At 36.7% G+C, this 22,905-nt stretch overlaps 1 protein-coding gene across 2 annotated transcripts in view; it reads right to left on the bottom strand.

The window, feature by feature from the left end:
- Nucleotides 1-1,721: 1,721 nt before the first annotated feature.
- The window catches only part of DHX9 (DExH-box helicase 9), a 44,871-nt gene continuing 23,687 nt past the window's right edge, over nucleotides 1,722-22,905 (bottom strand). For both annotated transcript variants that reach the window (XM_065936171.1, XM_065936172.1), the window contains 16 exons: nucleotides 21,581-21,722; nucleotides 21,045-21,127; nucleotides 17,201-17,357; nucleotides 15,099-15,199; nucleotides 13,517-13,730; nucleotides 13,241-13,335; nucleotides 12,890-12,963; nucleotides 11,583-11,735; nucleotides 9,637-9,797; nucleotides 8,758-8,869; nucleotides 8,010-8,171; nucleotides 7,775-7,902; nucleotides 6,090-6,319; nucleotides 5,829-5,944; nucleotides 4,702-4,902; nucleotides 1,722-2,695 (listed from right to left, as the gene is read on the bottom strand). In XM_065936171.1, the coding sequence (XP_065792243.1) occupies nucleotides 2,272-2,695; nucleotides 4,702-4,902; nucleotides 5,829-5,944; nucleotides 6,090-6,319; nucleotides 7,775-7,902; nucleotides 8,010-8,171; nucleotides 8,758-8,869; nucleotides 9,637-9,797; nucleotides 11,583-11,735; nucleotides 12,890-12,963; nucleotides 13,241-13,335; nucleotides 13,517-13,730; nucleotides 15,099-15,199; nucleotides 17,201-17,357; nucleotides 21,045-21,127; nucleotides 21,581-21,722 (2,553 nt within the window). In that variant the 3' untranslated portion in view covers nucleotides 1,722-2,271. The remainder of the gene's footprint in view (nucleotides 2,696-4,701; nucleotides 4,903-5,828; nucleotides 5,945-6,089; nucleotides 6,320-7,774; nucleotides 7,903-8,009; nucleotides 8,172-8,757; nucleotides 8,870-9,636; nucleotides 9,798-11,582; nucleotides 11,736-12,889; nucleotides 12,964-13,240; nucleotides 13,336-13,516; nucleotides 13,731-15,098; nucleotides 15,200-17,200; nucleotides 17,358-21,044; nucleotides 21,128-21,580; nucleotides 21,723-22,905) is intronic.

The raw sequence follows: 22,905 nt of genomic DNA, 5'->3' as shown, positions 1-22,905 counted from the left end.
AAACAGTTCTATAGGCTGCAGTCTGGCATGGGTCCCACTGGGCTTAAAATCAGTGTTTCTAGATGCTTTTGGGGAGGATGTTTCCTTGTTCACTTGAGTGTTAGCAGAATTCTGTTGTTGCAGTTGTAGGATTGAGAACTGTAGTCACCTGGGGGCTACTCCCAGCTTCTAGTGACCAGCTGCATTTGGGTTATGTCTTCCTTCCTCCATCTTCAACGCCAGCAACAATGGACTGAGTCCCTTTTCTGATTTGAATTTCTGCCTCTCTGACCCAACTCTTCTGCCCCCTCCTTTGAACTTTTAAGAACCCGTGGTTAGATTGAGCCCACCTGGATAACCCAGGATAATGACCCCATCTCCAGGTCTTTAACTTCAGTTACATCTGCAAAGCCCCTTTTGCCATGCAAGATACATATTCACAGGTTCTGGGAATTAGGATGTGGACATCTTTGAGGGGCACTTCTTACCACCCATCTTAATTTTCTAAATCAAGGGATGACAAATCCCAATCCTACTCCTCAAATGGGATTTAAGAAGCTTCCTTCCTCCTCCAGGACAAACCAACACATAACCTGTACATTTAGAAGAGAGGCTAATTCAGAACCTAAAGTGGTTCCGTTTTTTCTGCTCTTTCCCTTTTGTGCATGTACCTGGTTGGCCTACTAGACTAATTTTGGAGTACAGGCATTGGGTGCTAGTAACCATTGTACTCCACACTGGACTGTGCACTGGAAGTAATAATGTTAACTGTTTTAAAGGAATGCTACCAATGGGTCTCTGCTTATGCAGAAAAATGAGGTTTACAATGCAGGACTGTTAAGGAAATTGCTGGGGACGGAGATGTTAGGATTTTGGAGGTGAAGATTGGACAAATCAAGATGAAGAGTGGTGCTGGTGTGCAAGGAAAAGGGATGAATTAGAACCCTTTTTCGTAAGGTGTTTTCTTTGCTCCACTGCCATGCCAGTAGCAGCTATGGTAACATCTCAACTAAAGAACAGAATGGGAGCCCTAAGTTTCTTGTCAATTTATTAGAAGCAGTAAAAGTGGCAGGTGGCTACATACAAACTGAAGGACCGAAGGACTCCTCAGCGGTACAAGGAGTTGCTAATTCATTCTTTGTGAGACACACAAGATGCAGTGAATTAGGGGCTTTTCTTCAGTTTATAAAGTTTTGTTTCTGGACAGCAATCTATTGTTCAGTAAGCAGGTTTTTTTTTTACAAAGGCCTGATGCACAGAAAGAAAATCTCAGCTGGAGATAGATTTGAGAGCCTATAAATAAATTGGACTAGTCAGCAGTTAACCATTGAAGATAATCCATGAGAAGAGGATTTTGAAAATGCCACTAAGACAAAATATAAGTTGTCTAAGATCATTCACATGTCAGCAGCATTTAGATATGAACTCGGTTCTAATCAAAGAACTTTGTAATCTCTACTATACACTGCTACTGAAATGAGAAATGTGAAAATTCACTGGAAACAAAGTATATACGTCTCCAATAAAATAACCTAGGCTAAACAAATATCCTTTGAAATACATGTTAATATAGCTATTTGTCAAACACCTAAACATTATGCACTGGTGAGGCTTTGCTTACCTTAGTTTTTTGGATTAATTTTTATTAATTTTAGTACTGGAAACTAGCCAGGAAAAAACAGAACGCTGACCTTGGTCTTAGATTTTTCAAAGACAAAGCTTGGGAAAATAAAAATACTCAGTCCTAGGTCAAAAGTTTTATTCAGGTACAGAGATCCATGTCAATTGGGTACCGGCCAGTATTTAATGCAAAAATAACAACAGCATTCCAAGGCTATTTATTCTAGTGTAGGTAATGATATCAGTTAGTACAGTTATGAAATGAAGTAGTTTTTCCTCTGACGTTTAAAACTAATGAATGTAATTAACTGCCATTGTGAAATTATTCTAATGTGTAAGATCAACAATTAACTATACATGGCCAGTATTCAATGTAATACTTTATTTTCTATTGTATTAAACTAAAGTCAAGAAAATACCAAGTTAATTTTAAAGACAATTCGCAACTCCTGAAAGAAAAAAAATACAAACTGTGGTACTTTTATTATAGATTATATTTTACATAATATAAACAAAATCACTAATATAACTAAATGTCTAGTAGTTTAAGCTACAATGAACTACAGAACAGGTGGAAAAAGGGTTTACTTACTGGCAGCAAATAACTTGAGAAAATGGGTAGCATGCTTTTTTTTTAAACTGTCTATGCATAGACACTGACATAACTAAACTTTAATAGCCTCCACCTCCTCTTCCTTGTCCAAAATAACCACCCCCATAGCCCCCTCTGCCACCGCCTCGCTGGAATCCTCCAGACCCCCGGTATCCTCCTCCACTCTCCCCTCTGTAGTCTCCCCCTGACATTCCTCTATAGCCACCACGGGAAAGCCCTCTAAAACCACCGCCACCGCCACCGCCGCCGCCACCTCCACCTCCAACATAGCTTCCCCGAAAGGAGTTGGAGCCTCCCCCATAGCCGCCGCCGCCGCCTCCGCCGTAGCCTCCTCTCCCACCATAGCCCCCTCCACCCCCGTAGCCGCCAGTGCCGTAGCCTCCAAGGCCATAGCCTCCACCGCTGTAACTGGAACCTCCCCTTCTATATCCACTTCCGTTGTCATAGCGAGCCATCTTGGGAGGACGGGGCCCATCTCCATACCTAGGAAAAGCACAAAACCACCACTTTGTCACACTTTAGCAAAGCATCCTGAATACTTCTCCACTAGTCACAAAATATTAACATTTAGTCATATTTGAATGTTTAATACGCAAAGGGAATACAGTCAAATGCACAAATTAAGCTGACATGAAATAAATCTGCTAACTCCAAGATAGACACAAGAGGAGGCCTATCTATAAACATCTGTTTTTCTAAAGTTCTTACTGCTTCATTCTAAAAATCTTAAAAATTTGGCACGTGCTTACAACTTTCACTCATCTCAAAAACATGGCATTCTAAGAAAGTAATAATTTGACCTGGCAATAAATTATTTGACCTTTACCACAAAATATTTTCCTGTGTTAACTCTGAAAAATGTTTTTGCAAAATGCCTTTGGGTAATTTACTTACATCTAAATCGGCTTCATATGGCAAAGAAAGGAGGGTAATGAAAAACTGCAGAAAATCAAGATGTCTCACCAAAATGTCAATTTAACAAACCCCAATCTGCTCATCCCTTCTGTGCAGCTTTTCTGAGACATTAGCATTACCAATTCAGCTGCTGTCCAAGCCAGAAACATGGTGGGATCTGTCTTCATTCCCTCACTACACTGCTCTCCCCATTTTAATCCATCACCAATACTTACTCTATTGTAAATCTTTCTAACCTAGTCACTTTTCATTTCAATTCCCCTGACTGTAATTCAGACCACCATTTTATTCACATAACCTAACTTCTTATTTCTATTCCATCCTTACTAGTTCCTGGCCTTTTGTCCTTCACAGAGCAGCTTGTATGTGAAGCCTCCTTGATCACCACCCCTTCCTGACGAAAGTTGTATCTCCTAAACATCTATGAGTACTGCATTTATACCATGCCTGGGACACATATTTTCCATCTTTCTCTCTGAAGATTCTTTCTCAATTATTCTGTACTACTGACCTTGTGGGCAGACCACCGTTATAAGAGCGCTGTTTCAGGAGCCATCCCGTTTGTCTGAGAATCCAGCTCCACCATTCACTAGCTGGGTGATCACGGGTTTTAACTTCCCTGTGCTTTAGTTTATTCATTTATATTAAAAGGGATAATGATCTACCTACATCACAGGTGGCTTAAGCATTAAAACAAGCTAATATCAGAAAAACACTTAGTAGTGTGCCACACCCTAAGTACTATGTTTGATTAATTCAAAGGAAAACTTAACTCAGTTATAACCAAAATGGAATGCCAGAATCCATAAAGCACACAGCATTTCTGTATAGTAAGTTAACACTTTAAAAATGATTTTTGATGGGGAGATTGAAAAATATTTTTGAATGACAAATTTTAATGACTGTATATTAGATAATGTTATTTTAGCACATTTTTTGGGTGTGACTTGTAGCTATGTTCTTAAAAGATACATGAAGCATACTGATGTAAAATGTTTAACACCTGCAACTGAATCACAAATGATTCAACAGAAATATGTGTAATATATATATCAAAGCAAGTGTCACAAAATGCTGACAATCATTGAAACCTAAGGTAAGAGTTCACTGTACTACTGTTCTGCCTTTTCTACAGGTATCAAAAATTTTGAGAGTAAAAAGCAGTGGGCAAAGAAAAATTTTAAAGGTGAAAAAAACTGAAGCAAATAAAACATTTTAAAGATTAAACTCTGATTCTTTTCATTTGAAGCAGCAGCAATTTAACCCCTCATCATTTTTCCTGTAGAGATGGCAAAGCAGTTCTGTGGGAAGAGGACTGTCTGGGTCTGTCACTTTTTTTTCCTGTCATGGGACCTATCCTGGACTCTATATGTACTTCCAAGGTCTCTTTCTATCTCTAGCATGCACTGGTGTAACATATCATTAACACTCTTTGCTCTGAATGTGTTAACCAGAACTAAACTTCATTTATAATTTGTATAGAATTTCAAATAACAAGGCCTCTGTAAACTAAATGTAGAGTAACATTATTGTCTCTTCTGCTTAGTTCAAAGAAAAGTTACTGTGGTACCCACCGTGTAGTGCCAATCATAAGGTTGATACCAGCAGCTGAGGGCCGAGAGATCTGGCGGATTGTGTTCAGCATACGTTCATTAACGGGATCCAACTGGCTGATGATTCCAGGCTGTTTGGTTACTTCAACAACCAGAGCCTCCATGGCTGCTCGAAGAGCAGTGATACAGGCAGCAGCTTCATGAGATATTTGCAGTCTGATCCTAAATTAGGGAAAAATGATTAAAAATGAGAGGTGGTACACACAGAAAAAGACTATTACCTCCCAATTTCACCCATGGCAAGTGATGGGATAAACTTAACTTCTTTTCCAAGTAACAATACTTTCAACAAATGTAATGGCCCTAGATTTAGCAAACACAGGTACGAAGAGTAACCATAAGCTAAAGCAACTTCTTAAATTCACTGCTAGCTACTGGCAGGAGTTGTGAACCATGAAGTCTAGCAAGAGAAGTACTCTTAGCAATACAGATCACTTCAGCCTCCAATAAAAGAATGAAACAGGAGACTCATCAGAGTTCTGTAAACTTTCATGAATATGACTGAGCCTACTAATCATTAAATTCTGTTCAATTTTGCCAAGTGCTTACTACACAGACAACACAAGTCTCTGAGCAATATGAAGTGTGCATAAAAAAGAGGCATCCAAATTCCAATTCGATTCTAACTCCTTAGTGTGGTATTCATGGCAGTGGATGGGACTCCAATGAATAATGCAGCAATTCCCAACATTTTTGGCACCAGGAATTGATTTTTGTGGAAGATATTTTTTCCACAGACTGGGGTGGTGGTGCGGATGGTTTGGGATGGTTCAAGTGCATTACATTTACTGAGCATTGAATTTCTATTATTACTACATCAGCTCCACTTCAGATCATCAGGCATTAGATCCCAGAGGGTGGGCACCTCTGATTTAATGTATCTGCTTCTACAAGTATAATCAATTTAAGACTTCACTATCAACTACAAACCATAAGCCTAAAATATACTACTCTCCAAGAAAAGACAGTGTTATAAAACACAGTTAATGCCATCAAATTTTGCCATATTTTACAAATAGATTAGCAGCTGAATTCTGCTACATTTCAATTCTAAGAATTCAGGTGAGTTCACATCTGATAATCCATACCAGTCGTCTACAAGCACAAGCTGTCCATCAGACTGAACTTTCTTGGAGGCAAAGAGAAGCAGCTGCAAGGGGGTGACTAAGGTCATGCCTTTAGCAGAGATGGCCCGGGTTCGAATCTGAAGATAAAGAGGCAAGAGGAAAAAGTTGACATTCCAACTGTCAATCAACTACCGTATAATAATAATAAACTAAAACTCATGTATATTAATAAAGTAATCTGGATTTTAAATGTAAAAGTTTTCTAAACCTCTCTTTTCTTACCTTTTCACCAAATACAAAGAAGGGAGATGGGTACTTCATGTCTTGGCTGCTAAAAGGACAATTAACAGATGACTTGTGGATAAGTGCATTACGCCCTTCAGTGGTGAGAATCTTTCTCTTTTCCTTATGGTAACACACATTGGGGTACACACCAAAGGCCAGGAGAGAGATAACAACATCCAGATTATTGTCTGGTCCAGTGTTAGTAAACACTTGTGTCAGTAAACACTCTGTTAAAAAAAATAAAATAAACACTCTGTTAAGAGGAAGGAGATTAAAAAAAAAAAAATCAAGTTATCTGGTTAATTCTCACATTGCATTTACCAAAATTAAATAACAATTATAAGAATTAACTCCTACCTCATTCTCTCTCTTTTTCAAATAACCCATCTAACTGCCTCTGTTCTTAGCATTCTTGCACTCAGATTAATGCAAGGAGAAATTCTGCAGAGTCTTCACAATTTTAGTAAAATTAAAATGTGTTTTCTAGTACTTAAAAAAAAAAGTCCCAGTTAACCATCTCCTCTTAGATTAGAGCTAGATTGATATGACCAATGTTCCATCTGCTGCTCTTAAAAAGCTGTTCCTTCTACAGAAGATGAAATGATGACCAAGAGAAACAGACTAGAAAAATGCTGATGTTTTCACCCAAACAATGCTTTATGCCCAGCCCATCACATGGAAAGTATGATGGTAAGAGTGTGGATAAACTGTTCCAAAAAGCCTGTACACCAGTCTTATAAACTTCCAAACTGAATGTGTGGACAAGTAAATTTAAACCTCTGTGCCAGCTGCCTCACCTGTAAAACAGGGGTCATATCTGCATCTCAGGAATTTTGTAAAGAGTCTATCATACAAAAATGTCCTATTTTCCTTTTAAAAAGTACAAATTTAATCAGTTTACAACAGAAGAGAAATGTTTAGTTATTTAGATATGGCCCAGAAGGTAGTCCCTTCTGTCTCTCAACTAGCTGTTTCTGGTTATGTGTTTTAATTCTTAATGTTTCAGAAAATTAACTCTGTCTCAATCTAGTTGGAGAAGTACAATAGTTCAAATTCACATAGGATATGAACAGTTGGGTTACTATTCCAATATCATATATTAAAGTCCTCTATGATTAGCTATCCATTAAAACTTACTCAAAGCCAATTAAAATTTAACGCAATAGAGTTTACTTCACATCTAAGAATGAACAGATTGGCAAATTAATACATCACTTCACAAACCACTACCTGAGGTTAATTCAACAACTGCTCATTCTGTAAGTGCAAAGAGCCCGGGCCTTTGTTGTTCACAAAGTAAATGGACTGAAATAAAAGCACACCCCTCCATCTAAAAAAGACAGTGATGTATAACTGATTCACTTTGCCGTACAGCAGAACCTAACACACTGTAAATCAACTATAATCCAATAAAAGTAAAACAAAAAAGCCTCCCAAAGGAGCACAATTCTCAAAACATCTATTAATCATAATTGTACAAAATTGTAATTTGAACATTACAACCTTTTGCATCCTTAAAAAAATTCAATTAATGTGAAAAACTGATTATCACCAGAGTTCAAAAAACTAAGAAATAGCTAGGAATACAAAGAAAGCAGAAGGCCTTATGTTTAAAGCTAAAATATCCTGCACTGTCAATGTGAATGTATAATACTAAGGTACTTTAGATATGAGAATCTTACCTTCTGGAAATCCAGAATTAATCAGAATCTCTTTGAGCTGAACTTTGGCTTCCCAGGTCATTCTCAGTGTTGCCATATTGAGTCTTTTGTGCTCACAAAAACGTATCTCTGCTTCTTCTCCACCCATTCTAAACAAACAGATTAAGAAGTTATGCTCAAAGCCTAAACTTGATATGGATTACAAACTAAGACAGTTCATTCAAATCTTACAAATCTTTGTCTTTCAAGCCCATACCTAGCATCATCCCAAGCCTGGAATACTGATAAAAGGGCCACATGATCAGAAAATCTGTTTCCAGCAAAATTTCGATGGATGTAACCCAGTCGCTTTCCTTCACTGATGAAAGGCTCTGGAAAGCAGGTGGCAGCAGAGATGGTACAAATAGCATCTCCCACACTGAAAGAGAGGGAAATTCAGTCTAAATCACATTCTTGTTCCAGCAACTCGGGCAGTAGAGTTAATCATGGGTCAGGGTATTTATTAGCTATCATATTGCTTTTTTAGTACTGAAATTGGTTTAAAAAGAATTTTACAGCTGCTCTCCAGATGCAAAAAGAAAAAAACATAATGACCTTTGATGTTAATGGATGCTTATTTACCATAAATTGACCAGTATTATATTTTCCTTTCCCATTCTCCCTCATCTTACTAAATCTCTTAATCTTTAAAACTTGTGAACAAAATATACCTCTTTTCCTAATCTTTCTCTTTCTTGGACAGTTGCTTAACCTCCTAGAGGAACTGCACTTCTCTTGTGATAAATCTGTGCTCTTCGTCTCAACAAGTTAGGCCCAGGTATCCATCTACTAGAATAGTCTCTTCTCATTTCACACTTTCCTCAGTATCTGAAGTATGCCCCTTCTCTACTGAGGAATATTTAGCTTTTTCTTCTATTTGGGCCCATCCTGTTTTTACTGGGAGGGGGATAAAATTCTGAAACTGTTTTACCATTTAACTGTAAGCAATAAAACAAAGCACTTACTAGAAAATACATCCCATTATCATCATTTTGCCAAAACGAGGCTCAATGGGGAGTTTAGCCAGGATTCGTCCTAGAGGAGTCAACTCATCATTGGCATCTAATGCATCAAGCTCTGTGGGGAGATTTCTTTGTAAGCAGAAATAGTAACGAATACCCCTTCAACCCCAGCAAAGATGAAACTTATCTTTACAGATTAAGGTTCAGATACTGACTGAAGTTTTCATCATTTGTCAAGCCAATTCCCAGCATCATGACCATATCAACAATTCTCTTCACTCAAAAACAGAACAAAATTAACATGAAGAAAGCACTAGAATTAGGCCCTGTAGGCTGTAAAGCTGAGTACAGTCCATGAGAAGTCTGTAAGTACAGTAGTAACTATAATAGGTGCGTAAAACATGCTCTAACAAGTCTGACACCATCTGTTAATAATTTTTAGTAAGAAATGAAATCTGGAGAATAAATTTCTGAAGTTCACACAGCAGATGAGCATGAAATTAAAAATTCAAATTGGCTCCAATGTTCTTAATTTTCCCACTATACATTGCTTCTCTAAGTGTAATTAGAAAACACAGAGGTTCTAAGAGATGTACATAAAATGCTGTGGGCATCATGAATAATTCATTGTCTGATCTTAAATACTGGTTAAGAAATAACATCTGCCTTTTCTCCTTTTTTCCCCAAATGAGACTCACATTATATAAAATGTTGCTCGTTTTATATACTGATCATACTAAGTACATTAAGCAACACTGAAGTTTTACTTTTGCAGTCCTATGGACTGTATCCTCTTCTTGACTCCTTTGTGAAGTGTTATTTGTCAGGACAAGACAGATGGTATAATTCACATGAGTTAGGCAAATCTGTATTTGTGGGTACCTCTAAGTGTGTGCTCTGCTTCAATCACAGCATCCAAAGGCGGAGGTTCAATTGCCTTGGCCAGAAACTGGCCAATTCCTCCCAGACGCAGAAGTTTTATGCTCAAAGCAATTTCATGCAATGGTGTTCGGAACATCTCTGGTGTCATGTGGGTTTCGAGTCTAGGAGAAAATAAGCATAAAATAACCATCTTCTTTTGTGTACACACACATTTAATTAACAAAAACATTGCAGAGAGCAAATCAGGCCTTTCCCTCATCCTTCCACAATTACCAAAGAGCACTTATATTTACTACAAAGACTCCCTTGGACAAGACTCTCTAACCTTTTAAAATTTTATTAATAAAAACTACTAAAAATAAATTAACAACAATAATAGTATTTACTGAGAGTTTACTGTGTCTCGGGCACTGTTCTCAATATTTCCCATTACGGACATACTAAATTCTCAAACAAATCCTATTATTAGCATTATAATACCTTTTTTCCCCACTGAGGAAAGAGACACAAAAAGGTTAAGTAACTTCACATCTCATTTTGTAGAATGGGGAAATAAAGGCCTAAAAAGTGTGAATGTTTAAGGTTATGTGATACATTAGGTACAAATAATATTAAAATGCAAGTCCCTACATTTCTAATTCAGGCTTATTCTATATAAACTATTTGTAATGAAGATTCAGAGGGACCATCTGGAGGTGAATGCCAACATTGCTGGTAAGACTTAGATCAGCTTAAATCAGGTTTACATAAACACATATAGCATACCTATACCTTATCTTACAGAAAAAAAGAACAAAAATCTCTTATCTATTCATGCTGTTACTAGCTGTGAGCTGATTTTACTCTAAGATGCTTCTTCAGTTCAAGGGAAAATCCAACCTTTAAAAAGAACTAAGTACCATGTTGCAGCCAGTTGCCTGCATTAATTTCTGATGCTGAAATAAACCTACATTTACAATTACTAGGGAGCCATGCTACCAGCATAAAAGCAAATCAAAGCTCTGATTTTTATTCAGTGTATTATATACACCTAGACCTAAATTAGTGTGGCCCACAATTCTTCATTGTGGTAAATACACTCCCCCAAGTTACCTTTATTATCAACTTGCTAAAGCTAACGTACACCACACTGATTTCCAGAAAACATAAAACTAAATAGATAATCTTAAGTCTGTAATTCAGGGACAATATCTTTTTTTTATTTAAAAATATCGGGGATCGCTTCTCGGCCTTCTGGCTAAGATCAAGTGTAGTAAAAATATCGGGGGTGGGGGGGTGAGGAGGTACACAGGGAATAACAACTTTATTTGTGCACTCATGCCCCAAAGTCTGGTCTCATCCCAGGTCTCATCCCTTGGTCTCTCCCAAGCAACTGGTCTCATCCACTAACATTCCCCAAAAGGCTTTGTGGTATAAATGGAAATGGACAAGGCATTAACAGACTTAGATTTCAGCACTGGAGAAGTCTGCTAAGCTCTTTAGGCTTTGGTTTCCTTACAATGCCCTCTGTCTCTCACGTACATGAGGCAGATCATATGACAGAGGTGATATGCTGGGTGGTTGTGTGGTCTATAAACACAAAAGTGCTATTATTTTAACATTTTTCAGAAAGCTAATCATTTCATAAATATCAGTACTCCCTATGTGGTGCCAGAATAATGCACATATTTCTTTTTTTTTTGGGTGGGGAAAACATGTCGTGCTTATTTTAAAAGGTTATCAATAAACAATATACCAGTATTGAATATGCCGCTGCTGATAATTTTTAATTTCATCTCATTCTCACCACAATCTTACATCTCAGCTAAGTTTCCTGCAATGAACGTGACTGAAAGCACTGTGCTCTGAGTTCATTAAGTTATGTCAGGGCAGAGGTGTGGGAAGGGGCTGTGTGTGTAAAAAGGCTGAAAGGAAATCTTTCTTCTTCCCTCAAGACTTGGTCTTACCTCTCAAAACGAGCTCGGCTACAAAGGTGAAAGCAGAATCCAGGGCGTACACGGCCAGCTCGTCCTTTCCGCTGCTCAAGGTTTGTTTTAGATGCCCATACTGTAGCATAATTGGTCATATTGTTGTGAGCAGTGAACAGCTTCACTTTTTGCCTAAATAGGAATGGGCGGTTAATTCTAAAACTCGCATTACTATCAATACATGGCTAGTATATTTCCACTAAGTGGCAGGTGCTTTCCAGATAGTTAGGCCTACCTGCAATGTCTGTCTGTAAGCAGCACCAAGAATTTGACTCGGTACGCTCTAAGCTGCCAACCTACTATGAGGGGATATAATACACACGGGCCACTTGCCAGCTGGATGATCCTGGCCAAGTTTCTAATCTTTCTGTGACTCATTTTCCTCATCTGAAAAAGTGTATAATACTAGCACCTACCCCATAGTGCTTTTATTTATAAACATTTTGTGAATTAATGAACAGCATTTAAACAGGATCTGGCGCATACAGGTTAACTAAATGATAATTATCAAGCCAATTCTATTCCAAAGTTTAGTGCAACTGTCAGGCAACCTAAGATTGAAAGACTATGTGCTAAACCCGAATATGTAGTACTTCTAATTAAATGACCTCACCAAGCATTGGCAGCAAGGTACTCTTGGAGTCCTGTAGCAAACTGATAATTTGTCAATGTCACACACAGGCAGCTGGCACTAAATGAGTGAGGTTGGCCTGACATGGGCACTGGCAAATCTTTTTCAACTTCCAGGACAGGCCTAGGGGCTATATAGAGAAGACAAGGAGCACAGGCCGGCTAGACAGAACTAAGCTTTGACGTTTCTGTCCTCTCTGTGTTATTTACCTATAACACAGCGCCTCCCTGGCTGTTTCCTAGGCCATCTCATACAAATACGAAGTCTTAATTCTAAGTGAGTGTACTACAAGTAGGACATTTGTCACAACCTAAAGACTGGATATCTTTACACACCAAACAGCTCACTATTGTACTGCAGTGGTCAATGGAAACACCCAATGGCATATGAGAAAAACACCAGCAGATAAAAATAGTGAGAAGCAGCCAGAAGCTAATGTTAAGCTCTGTCACTTTCTACCATAACTGGTATGACGATCAACACCAAGAATCACTCAGTAGCCTGTAACTCAGTACATACAGATACAGCACAGTAATTCTGATGGTAAGAGATGGTAAAAATCAAGTGTTCTGATTCTGTTCACTGACTTTAGACACTACATAAGACTTTCTAAAGCTGTCTTGTATCCCAGGCAATGGGTTCCTTGTGAACTTACTTGCAGGAGTCAATGACATAAACAACATCATTTATGGTAATGCTTGTCTCAGCAATATTTGTGGACAAAATAATCTGTGAAGAAATGATATTTTAAAAATTACACTTAGGAAAATATTTTATCATGTACTCAAAAAGAATGATCTGCCTATGTAGTAAGTGACAACAGAATTACAGAAGTTTTTTTAAAAAAATCACTTAATGACTGTATAACAGAAAAACCACTAAATTCATGAAGAAAAGACCTATTTTTCTTCCTCAATTTAGATCATTTACAACATTTTTGGATAGCTCTTTGAAGGTCTGTCCCATTTAATATCTAAGGCACTTGCAACCCTGTAACTCCTGTTACCTTGGTTACTCCACTTGGTACTGGATCAAATACTTTGCGCTGTTCCTCTCGCGGAATCTGAGAATGCAGAGGTAGAATCTGATACCGGTGGCTTCCTGTAACAATATGGAAAAGTTCAGGTTTTAAAAAAGGAGCCTAGTTTAAAACTGCCTACATTATGTACTTTTTAATCAAAAATTGATACATTAAACTTTGTTTTCACATACTGGCTAGGGAACATGCAAAATCATTCATTTTCCACTCTCAAGTAGTTGAAAATTCAAGAAAGATTCATACCAAAATGTGGATTCATTTCCAAATGCTTCTGCATAGTATAAATCAAATTCCAGCCAGGCAGAAAGACCAACACCGCTCCAGGAACATTAAGGGTCTCAATATACAGAAGTAGAGCTTCAATGAGTTCAAAAGGAGTTTCCTTTTCATTCAGTTGAGCCATGCTGATTCTTGTTTCTGCACCATATTCATCACCACAGATCAGGTTGCAATTTGCCTGCAAAAAATAGGGAAACATTTTGGACTGTCTCAATCACCACAACTCACAACTAACTAGATGTGTTCTCAATGTTCAAATGACACCTAAATATCCTTATTATCTCTAGCTGTTCAGTTGTATTTAGCATATAGAAGAAATTTAATTTTTAAAAATGTAAAATCACTGCATGTGTGTAAAACATACAAAATGTAAAACCATTGAATTTTTCTACTGACTAACATGCCCCATAACTAAAATTCAAAGCACAGACTCTTCATTTGACTGAAACTACTAATGGCTCCTTCTGCCAAGTTTCTCTCTTTTGACTATAAACTTGGTTTTTCAAAAATATTTTCCTTACCGATTAATAAACTGCTTCTATGATCCTCTCTTTGTATCAATTACTGTATAATTACTTTATATATACACAATGCTTCTCTGTGTAATTTCCAAACTCATCTCACTCTAAATATTAAGTCCTTTAATTCTAAAATGAGTCCTGCAGACAGGATATTGGATCACCTTCATCTGAAATACTATGGTTGGTATTTTCCCAAAAGTGTGCCTGAGAAACAAAGATAACCCAAACCTTCAGTAACGAAAAACAAACGTGTTATATGATTCCCATCCCCCCCATAAATTTTCTAATTCATCAGAAGATTTGAGAACATAAATCATAATTCATTTATATCTTCAAATTATCTGATTAAAACTACCAATCCTCAAAAAAAAAAAAAAATTTGAGGTTATGTTTATTATATTCTACATTGTTGGCTGCCTTGTAGTCTTCATTTTGCTCACATTTCCAGACTCAAGACGCATTTTAAAATATCACTGGTCCAACTCTTAAGCACTGTGAGATAAGTGTCAACTTTTCTTTCCTGTTTCTTCTTAGGAAATCCCTCATTACCCCCCACTTTAATACTCTCTCCATGTGCTAATGTCATCACCATATAGTCTGTGTAACCAAGGACTACAACTGCTGCTTAAAACTTTACTGTACATATGAGTCTCCTGGAGATCTTTAAAATGTGGATTCTGACCCAGTACATCTGGGATGAGGTATAAGATTGTACCTACCAGTTTTCCAGGTGCTATGGCTCATGGAAAACAGAGCGGCAGAGTCATACAAAATAGTTACTAAATATCCTCCCCTTTCCTTTTTTTAAAAACCTTCATGCCAGAGATAAAACTCATATGAAAAAAACTTTTCACTGAATGTGGAATTTTTTGGAATAAAATACATCAGTGAATTCAAAGATAGACATTATAGTCAATTTTTAGAGGTTTTTTTAATAATGCTAACTCGTTGCATCTTTTCACTGAAATCATTCTCTGTAATAAAAATTCTGCCCATAATGAAAATTCTTCATTAAATTCACTTACATCATCATCCTCACCACCATCATCATCCTTATCCTTCTTCTTCTTGTCCTTTGGTGGAGGAACAAAGTGGGTCATCTGAATACAATCTTCCAAAAAGTATTCTGCCAGGACAATACAGTCGGGTAAGTAATAGCAACTTTCAGAATGAGCAGTCTTTAAAACTCATCCTCTAATTCACAATTCAAAAGTACTTTCATGCCCTTCAATCTGATTCTTCACAACTGCCAAGGAATTTCAGGGGCAATAACCTGTTTTCCCAACCAAACTCAGTGTTCCCATTTCTTAAACCTTGAAGGAGGGTGAGATATCTCCTATACATACGTGTTCCCACAAAGCCAGTCAGGGTATCCACTAATATTCACGGACTGCATACTATGCTCTATTTTGTATACTCCTGTGGTGTGTTACATGTGGATAGAAATTAATAATAAACCATAGTTCATCCTTATAAAATGGGTTCCTATCAGTTACTAAAGAAGGACCTCGGTGCAAAGGCTGGAACATCTACTAATCAATTATGCTCCTGAGGTTCTTTGAAGCATTCCGGAAGTGTTTCACAAATGTCTCATACTCTCAACACTTCACCACTACACCAAAGAGCCCCAGAGTACCATTCTCCTCACATTATATCAAAGGTACATATCAACACAACTCATCACTGATGTTATTAACCTGATCATGCTGAGGCAGTGTTTGCCAAGTTACTCGTTTCCCCATTTCCCTACATTACTCTTTGAAAGCAAGTCGTTTAAGCAGAGCACACTGAAGATACAGAGTTAGAGAGTCACTTTTTAAGAGAGTATCTACATAATTTTTCCTGTAATTCTTTACATGAGGGTTGTGTCTTTATTACCCACATCTTTATTCAACCACTGCATAAATTAATCAGTTCAGTTCAGTGGCTCAGTCATGCCCAAATCTTTGCGACCCCATGGATACCCATTTTTATATTATTCTAACTATTCCATTTTTGGCCACTGAGAGCTTACACGTTGACTCCTATGTCCCTCTGACTCCTTCACTGTTTTACTTTCTGGTACTACAAGATGTTTCAGGCTCATCTTGTGTATTCCCTGCCTCAGAATCAGTTTTCTTTAAGGACATCTGGTTCCTTTAATTGGAGAATGGTACTGGAAACAAGATCTGGGTATCATACTAGAATGTCGTTACTTCTAGGCGTATTTGGCCGACAAAGCTACGAAATATATGTATAGAAATTCATGGATCCAGACTTGTCTGCATTTATTTACTTCTATTAAAATATGAGTTCTTACAGATGTCTACAACTGTAATCTAATACCACAGGGTTTACTCAAGTCTTCTCTCATACTTACCTATATAGCCTCTCACTACAGCAGTTAACCTGGTTCTCACCATCTGCCATCCATTTACTTATTTTCTGAATCCCAGTATGCAGGCAAAGCGATTTGGGAATTATTAATCTGTACCATCATGAAATATGAGTGCACTGACTTTTATTTCAGAGCTACTCTTACATTTTCAATTTCAAAAGTTAGCATCTTGACACAGCTATTCATCATTCCATATGTGCACTGAAAACTTTTAAGCTTATTTTCATGTCCTCAAATTAGACTGTACCAGGTAATTTATTTTTAAAATCAAGCTACTAGATGACTATAGTAGAATTTGGTGATGATAAAAATCTTCCAAATAAAGAAGTTCTTAACAATCAGAAATGCATGAACTTGACAAAACATTCACCTTAACCTCATTTCAAAATCAGCCTGCTCTGGCTCTACTTGATTGATTCTCTAGTTAATTTGGCCCCGGCAGCTTAAACTTTTAACAGCATTTTCCTGGAATATATATAGGCCATAGTAATTTACATTTGACTGTACAGAATCTTAAAAGTTCAGCTATAAGTAAAGGACACACAATTTACTGGATAAGTAAACTCAAGTTGTGATCATTCACTACTGCTTGACTAAAATCCCAAGAATGTTATGATGTATTTGATTCCCTAATTTAGACTTTACTTTAAATATCCTTGAGATTATTGCTCTAATCTCTAGGATTAAGGAAAACTACACACTACTGCACACAGAATGTTCACCCTCCCACCCCACTCCCACAGTATTTACCTTGAACTGGGAAAGTCCGCCCATAAACTTCAATGATTGGGCAATTGAAGAAATATTCACAGAACATGCTAGTATCAATAGTAGCAGACATGAGAACAATGCGAACTTCAGGATAAGCCTGAACCACATCACGCAGCACTACCAAAAGGAAGTCAGTCTATTAAAACATAAACACAAATGGAGAAACAAATGAATTAAGAAGTCCTTGCTCTTGAGATACACCTAAAAAGAAATCAGTGACATTTGTTTTTTTAGGTGGCTTGTAAGAAGAGGGATTACAGTGAGATACAGTAACAGTACTTTTAACAGTTGTAGCCTATTCGTTGTGGGAATTCGAAATAAGTGCTATCACGGTAGGGGAAGGGAGAAGAAAAAAATTTAATGAGAGGAAATTTTCAATGAAATTTACATTTTCAGTTGCACAAACTTCATTTTCAGTTTGCACAAACTTACATTTTCAGTTGCACAAACTAGAGAAAGGGAAAAAGTCACGATGAGCCTATAATTAGTTTCCCATTCACCTGTAAACCTAATTTTAAAAATGTTGAAAAGGTTGTACTTAGTCCATTTAAACAATTAATGATCAAGGCACTTATTTAATAATGTAGAGAGTTTCCATCAACCTACCAAACAACCTGAAAAGTGGATCTCTGACAAACTTTTCTCTGGCAATGCCATCTTCATGTCCATCATTCTGCCTCCCCAAGCTAGAAAGATCCATCATTCTGAATCTTTTATTATTCCTTTTCATATACCTTTCCTCTGATCTATATGTGTATCTAAATATATATACACAGACATATATATGCATGAATACCCAGAATTTTTAAATTTACCTATTTTTAACTTTATGAGAAGGTATGATATTCTACGTCACCTTTTGGGACTTCTTTTTTCACACACTATAGCACTGCTAAGATTCACCCACGTGTGTAACCAGTCTGACAAAACTATTTAAATATCACAATGTGTGTATATACCCGTTAATTCACCAGAAGATTTCTGGGGATACCCTCTGCAGGTATCTATGCTGTCTTCAGGATCTTAATCTTCCAAACATTCACCACTCTGAACATTCTTGTGTGTATCTCCTGTGGTACATATCCAAGTTTCTATGAGTAAGTGTAGGTGTGGAACTGTACTCAGAGGGTGTGAAATGTTGAACTTAGGGAGATAATGCTCAAATATTTTCCTAAGGCATTTCACCAGTTCATAAACCACCAGGAGCAATGGATAAGAGATCCGGATGACATTTATATTCTTCAGTACTTGGTATCATCACTTGTATTTTATTAATCAAATGGATATGAAGAAGTATCTTATGGTCTTAGTCTGTACTTTCCTATTCACCAATGAGACACAACACCACATCATGTCTATTAGCCAAATATAACTCCTCTTTCAGATTTCTCTACTGAGCCATCTGTACTCTTCTTATGAATTTGCAGGTGTTTATATATTACTAATCCTTTGTTGGCTATATTGCAATCTTCAAGCTTGTGGTTTTCCTTAAAGTATCTTTTGAATGAATAACTGATCTTAATTTAGATGAGCACATCAATCTTATTTCATGGCTAATGCATCTCATGTTTTAAGAAATTCTTCTAGAAGGACTGGGACTATTGTTGCCCCAGAGTTGTGGCTACTGAGGACATGAAATGTGCCTGATCTAAACTAAGATGTGCTCTAAGAGCAAAATACAGATTTTTGAGGACCCAACATGAAAAAGAAAATGAAAAAAACCTTGATATATTTTTTATATTGACCACATGATAAAAATTTTAGATATACTAAGTTAATTTTACACTTCTCTTCACCTTTTAAAATACGAGGCTAGAAAATTAAAATCACATGTGTGGACCACATTATATTTTTACTGGGTACTGCTGTTTAGATGTCTACTTACATATTCTAGTTTAGAGTTTTAAAATTGCTTTGGCACTTAGTTCCTCATCTACCTGAAGCTGATCTTTTATATTTGGTTATGAGGTAAGGATCGAAAACTATGCAAGTATCTCCTTATAGATGACCATTTGTTTCCAGCTCCCTTTCGTGAATAGCCCATCCCCTTTCCCACTGATCTGACGTGTCATCTACCGCTCATCACTACACCAAAGCTGCACACAATCTGCTTCTATGCTCTGTATTACTCTGTCAGTCAGACGGCCACCCCATGTGCCACGCTCTCTCAATTACCAGAGCTTCAAATTAGGTCCCGACATCTGTAAAGCAAGAGCCTTCATTCTGCCCGCCCTTCTATAGGAGTCCTGGTTATTTCGGAAATATGATTAGAGTTACATTTAAATGTGGATCAACTTCAGATGAAGTGACGTTAAGTCCTTCTAGCCATGAATACAACCTGCTCTTTTCTAGAATTTTGTTATGAAGTTTTATTTTTCCTATAGAGGTTCCGCATGTCTTTTTTTTGGAGTCAGTCTTAGTTGTTCGACATTCTGATCAGTGCAGTGGTTATCATTTTAGTTGTTTTCTAGCTGTTGGTAACACATACAATGCAACAGACTTTTGTATATTAACTTTTTATCCAGCCACACTGCTAAATGTTTCCAATAATTAGTCTTTTAAGTTCTTTGGGGTTTTCCCTCTTAAAGTGACAAGTTTACATTAGGTTCATCTGAAAGAGAACATAAGTTTCTGCCAAGGTGTTTTTCCACTTTTACCAAACAAACAATACATTAATATAGACCTGACAAGCTTTCAAGAAAAGCTAACCGAAACCACTTATTTTGGGGGAAATTAGTAACAATGATCCATAATATTTCTAGTATGATCTGGAATAATTTAAACTCGAAGAACATTTGCGTGTTACCTATTAGTAATAAAGATAATACTGAAACATTTAGTTTTGATTAATTAGAGGGGGGAACCCTGCATTTTCAAAGGATTTTGAATGACAAAAGCAGCAAATATGCTATCCAACCAAACAGCTAGATTTGTGATTTAAAAAGGTCATCCAGGCAAACTTTTTTTAATTTGCTGTAGCACAACCGATCAAAATTTTGTTAAAACTATATGATTAACAACAATGGTGATGGAAGGATTTGCTAAGGAGAAGGAGCGCTAACGAATGCTTTAAGTAACAGCAGTTTGGAAATAGTTTGAATGTGACTTACTATCCACCCACTAACATCTTCGTTTGGATATGTAAAACAGTGCCATAGAAAAGAGTCACTGCTTTATGGGATCAATCTTTGAGTTATACTAACCGTATAAAAAGTTAATTCTATACAAGTTTTGCTAAGAACCAAGAAGATCTGATGTGAAAAATCTAGTTTTTTTCTTAATTCTGGTACTATTATCATTAACATCAAAAAAGACTAAAACTACAAAATCCAAAAAACACTGTTAACTGTATTAAATTTTAAAATTCCCTAGTGGTCCAACAGTTAGGACTTAGCACTATCACTGCTATGGGGATGGGTTCAATGCTGGTCAGAGAACTAAGATGCCACCAGCCACATGGTCAAAAGGAAAAAATAAGTACAATTTATCACAAATTTTCAATTCAAAGAAAAACTGATCATTAAAATTCCATCAGATAGTCAGTGATAAATCACTTCAGTTGCTGAATTATGTTATAGCTTAGTAATCACTGAAATTATACTTACTTTACAGTAAGAGGTCTTTACTTTTAGAACTCTGCTTTAACAACAAAAGTGTTTAATGACTTTGCTAAAATAGAATGGCCAACATCTTAGTGACTAAAGTACATAATTTTTTCAGAAGTTGTAAGGTATGGGAAAATGGAAATAAAGATATTCTACTTTCATCTCTCTTTGTTCACAGTATTAGTATCAGTACCTTACTATATTCTCAAGTTACTTACATTTATGTCTCTTTCATGTATCTCATCTACAATTACATGACTGATTCCTCGAATGCCTGCTTCTAATTTTCTTAGGAGCACACCTTGAAAAGAAAATCAGAGTAAACACTAGAGATGAGCTTCTATGTTAAAGTAGGGAGGTACAGAAAAGTGCAAAGAAATAAATTTCCAAACAACCATCCATGCTTCAACTACTATAACCCCAGCATTTCAGAAAAGAAACAATCATTGGCATAAATTATTTAAGAAGTGATTTGTACTCTGAAACACACTTGTCTAATGAAGAGTATGAAAAAGATGTTACTCTCATAACCTAAGTTGGTTTCATTTGCTCTGTGCTACAACAACCAGAAGTGTATCATACTGTCTAAGAGGAAAACTGTCAAAAGTTCCATTTAAACAAGAATTTAAGAATTTAAACAAGACTGGGCTCTTGATTTATCATTTCTAGTCATTCTGTGCTGTTATCAAGTTTTCTTCACAAACAACACAATGTACACCCCAAGTGAAAGGCAAAAATAAAACACGTCACTGACCTACAGTACAAAACATTATACTCGCATGAGGGCGAGGAAGTATGGACTCAAATCGAACGCTATAGCCACAGCTTTTTCCAGGCTCTTCTCCTCTCTCATATGCAACTCGTTCTGCCACGGAAACTGCACTGATTCTCCTGGGCTGAGACAAACAAACAAAAAAAGTGATTTAAATGCTACAAAATTAGTTACACTTATTAGGGTTATTAAATTACTGTAGTAAACCTGACCCACTGCCAGTTCAGTAATCAATAGAAAGAATAATAGTGATACATTTAGAAAGATCCAAAATGTAAAAAAAAACAAAAATGTAATCCTATGGCAGACATGTTTAAAATGCTGTTTTTCACTCTGTAAATAAAGGGATTCCAAGGTTTTCATAGAAATTTCTTCACCACTGGCTCTAACTCTTAATGGTATCAAGTGATCTTTCAATAGGGAAACCAATCTGGTGGAGAGCTTGTTGTTATAAGTGAAGGCACACCTTTAAAGAACTATTTAACTGAGATGTACAAGTTATTATGAACGTGAACAATCTCCTCCTTTGCTGTATCTACCATTCAGCCATTTATTAATTCATAAGGTAAGTAGTCATAACACATTAGTAACAGGTGCCACAGAAGGTGCTAGACAAACAAAAAGATTAAAAAACAAACAAAAACCACAAACCAGAATGAAATCACTCCTAGTTTTGATGAGCTTATGTAGCTGGGAAAACTGAATGTATTTAACTATTTCCTGCAATGTAGGAATAAACAGGCTTAATCATAAGGATGATGCTATGGGTTAATGTTTTAAGTGTTGGGCCTTGACTTTTCTGAAAACTTCCAAAGATTTCCCTATCATCCAAGTATACAAAACACCATTATACTTAGTAGATACTATGGCTAATATGATATCCTATGAGTATAGCTACAAAGGTACATGTAGACTTAAGACTAAATGTTTCCAGGCTGCCTTGGAATCAGAAGACATAGACTACCCCTCCACACCACTGGAAATTTTCAAGCAGAAGTTAGGTGACCATCTATTATAAATACTCCAGCCTGAGAAAGAAGATGGAATAATTCTGTGAAACATTTTTCAACTCCATAAGTTTACTACTTTATGAAGGATATAACAATAAAGGAAAACTAGTGAATAACTGAAAGCTGTTTTACATGCAAAGAAACAGAATAACCCTCGATCCACCATTCCACACTAGCTTCCTTGCTTTTGTATTTGTTACAGCCTACTTATAAAATCTGTGCAATGAAGCCCACTGGAACTATCCAAGTTATTTGGGAGGGGGCACAAGTTAGTGAGCAAATCATACACAGTCGAAG

This window comes from Muntiacus reevesi, chromosome 5 (assembly GCF_963930625.1).
Source record: "Muntiacus reevesi chromosome 5, mMunRee1.1, whole genome shotgun sequence".
Taxonomy (NCBI): domain Eukaryota; kingdom Metazoa; phylum Chordata; class Mammalia; order Artiodactyla; family Cervidae; genus Muntiacus; species Muntiacus reevesi.
The sequence above is the reverse complement of the archived record's forward strand: the minus strand, read 5'-3'. Positions and strand labels throughout refer to the sequence as shown.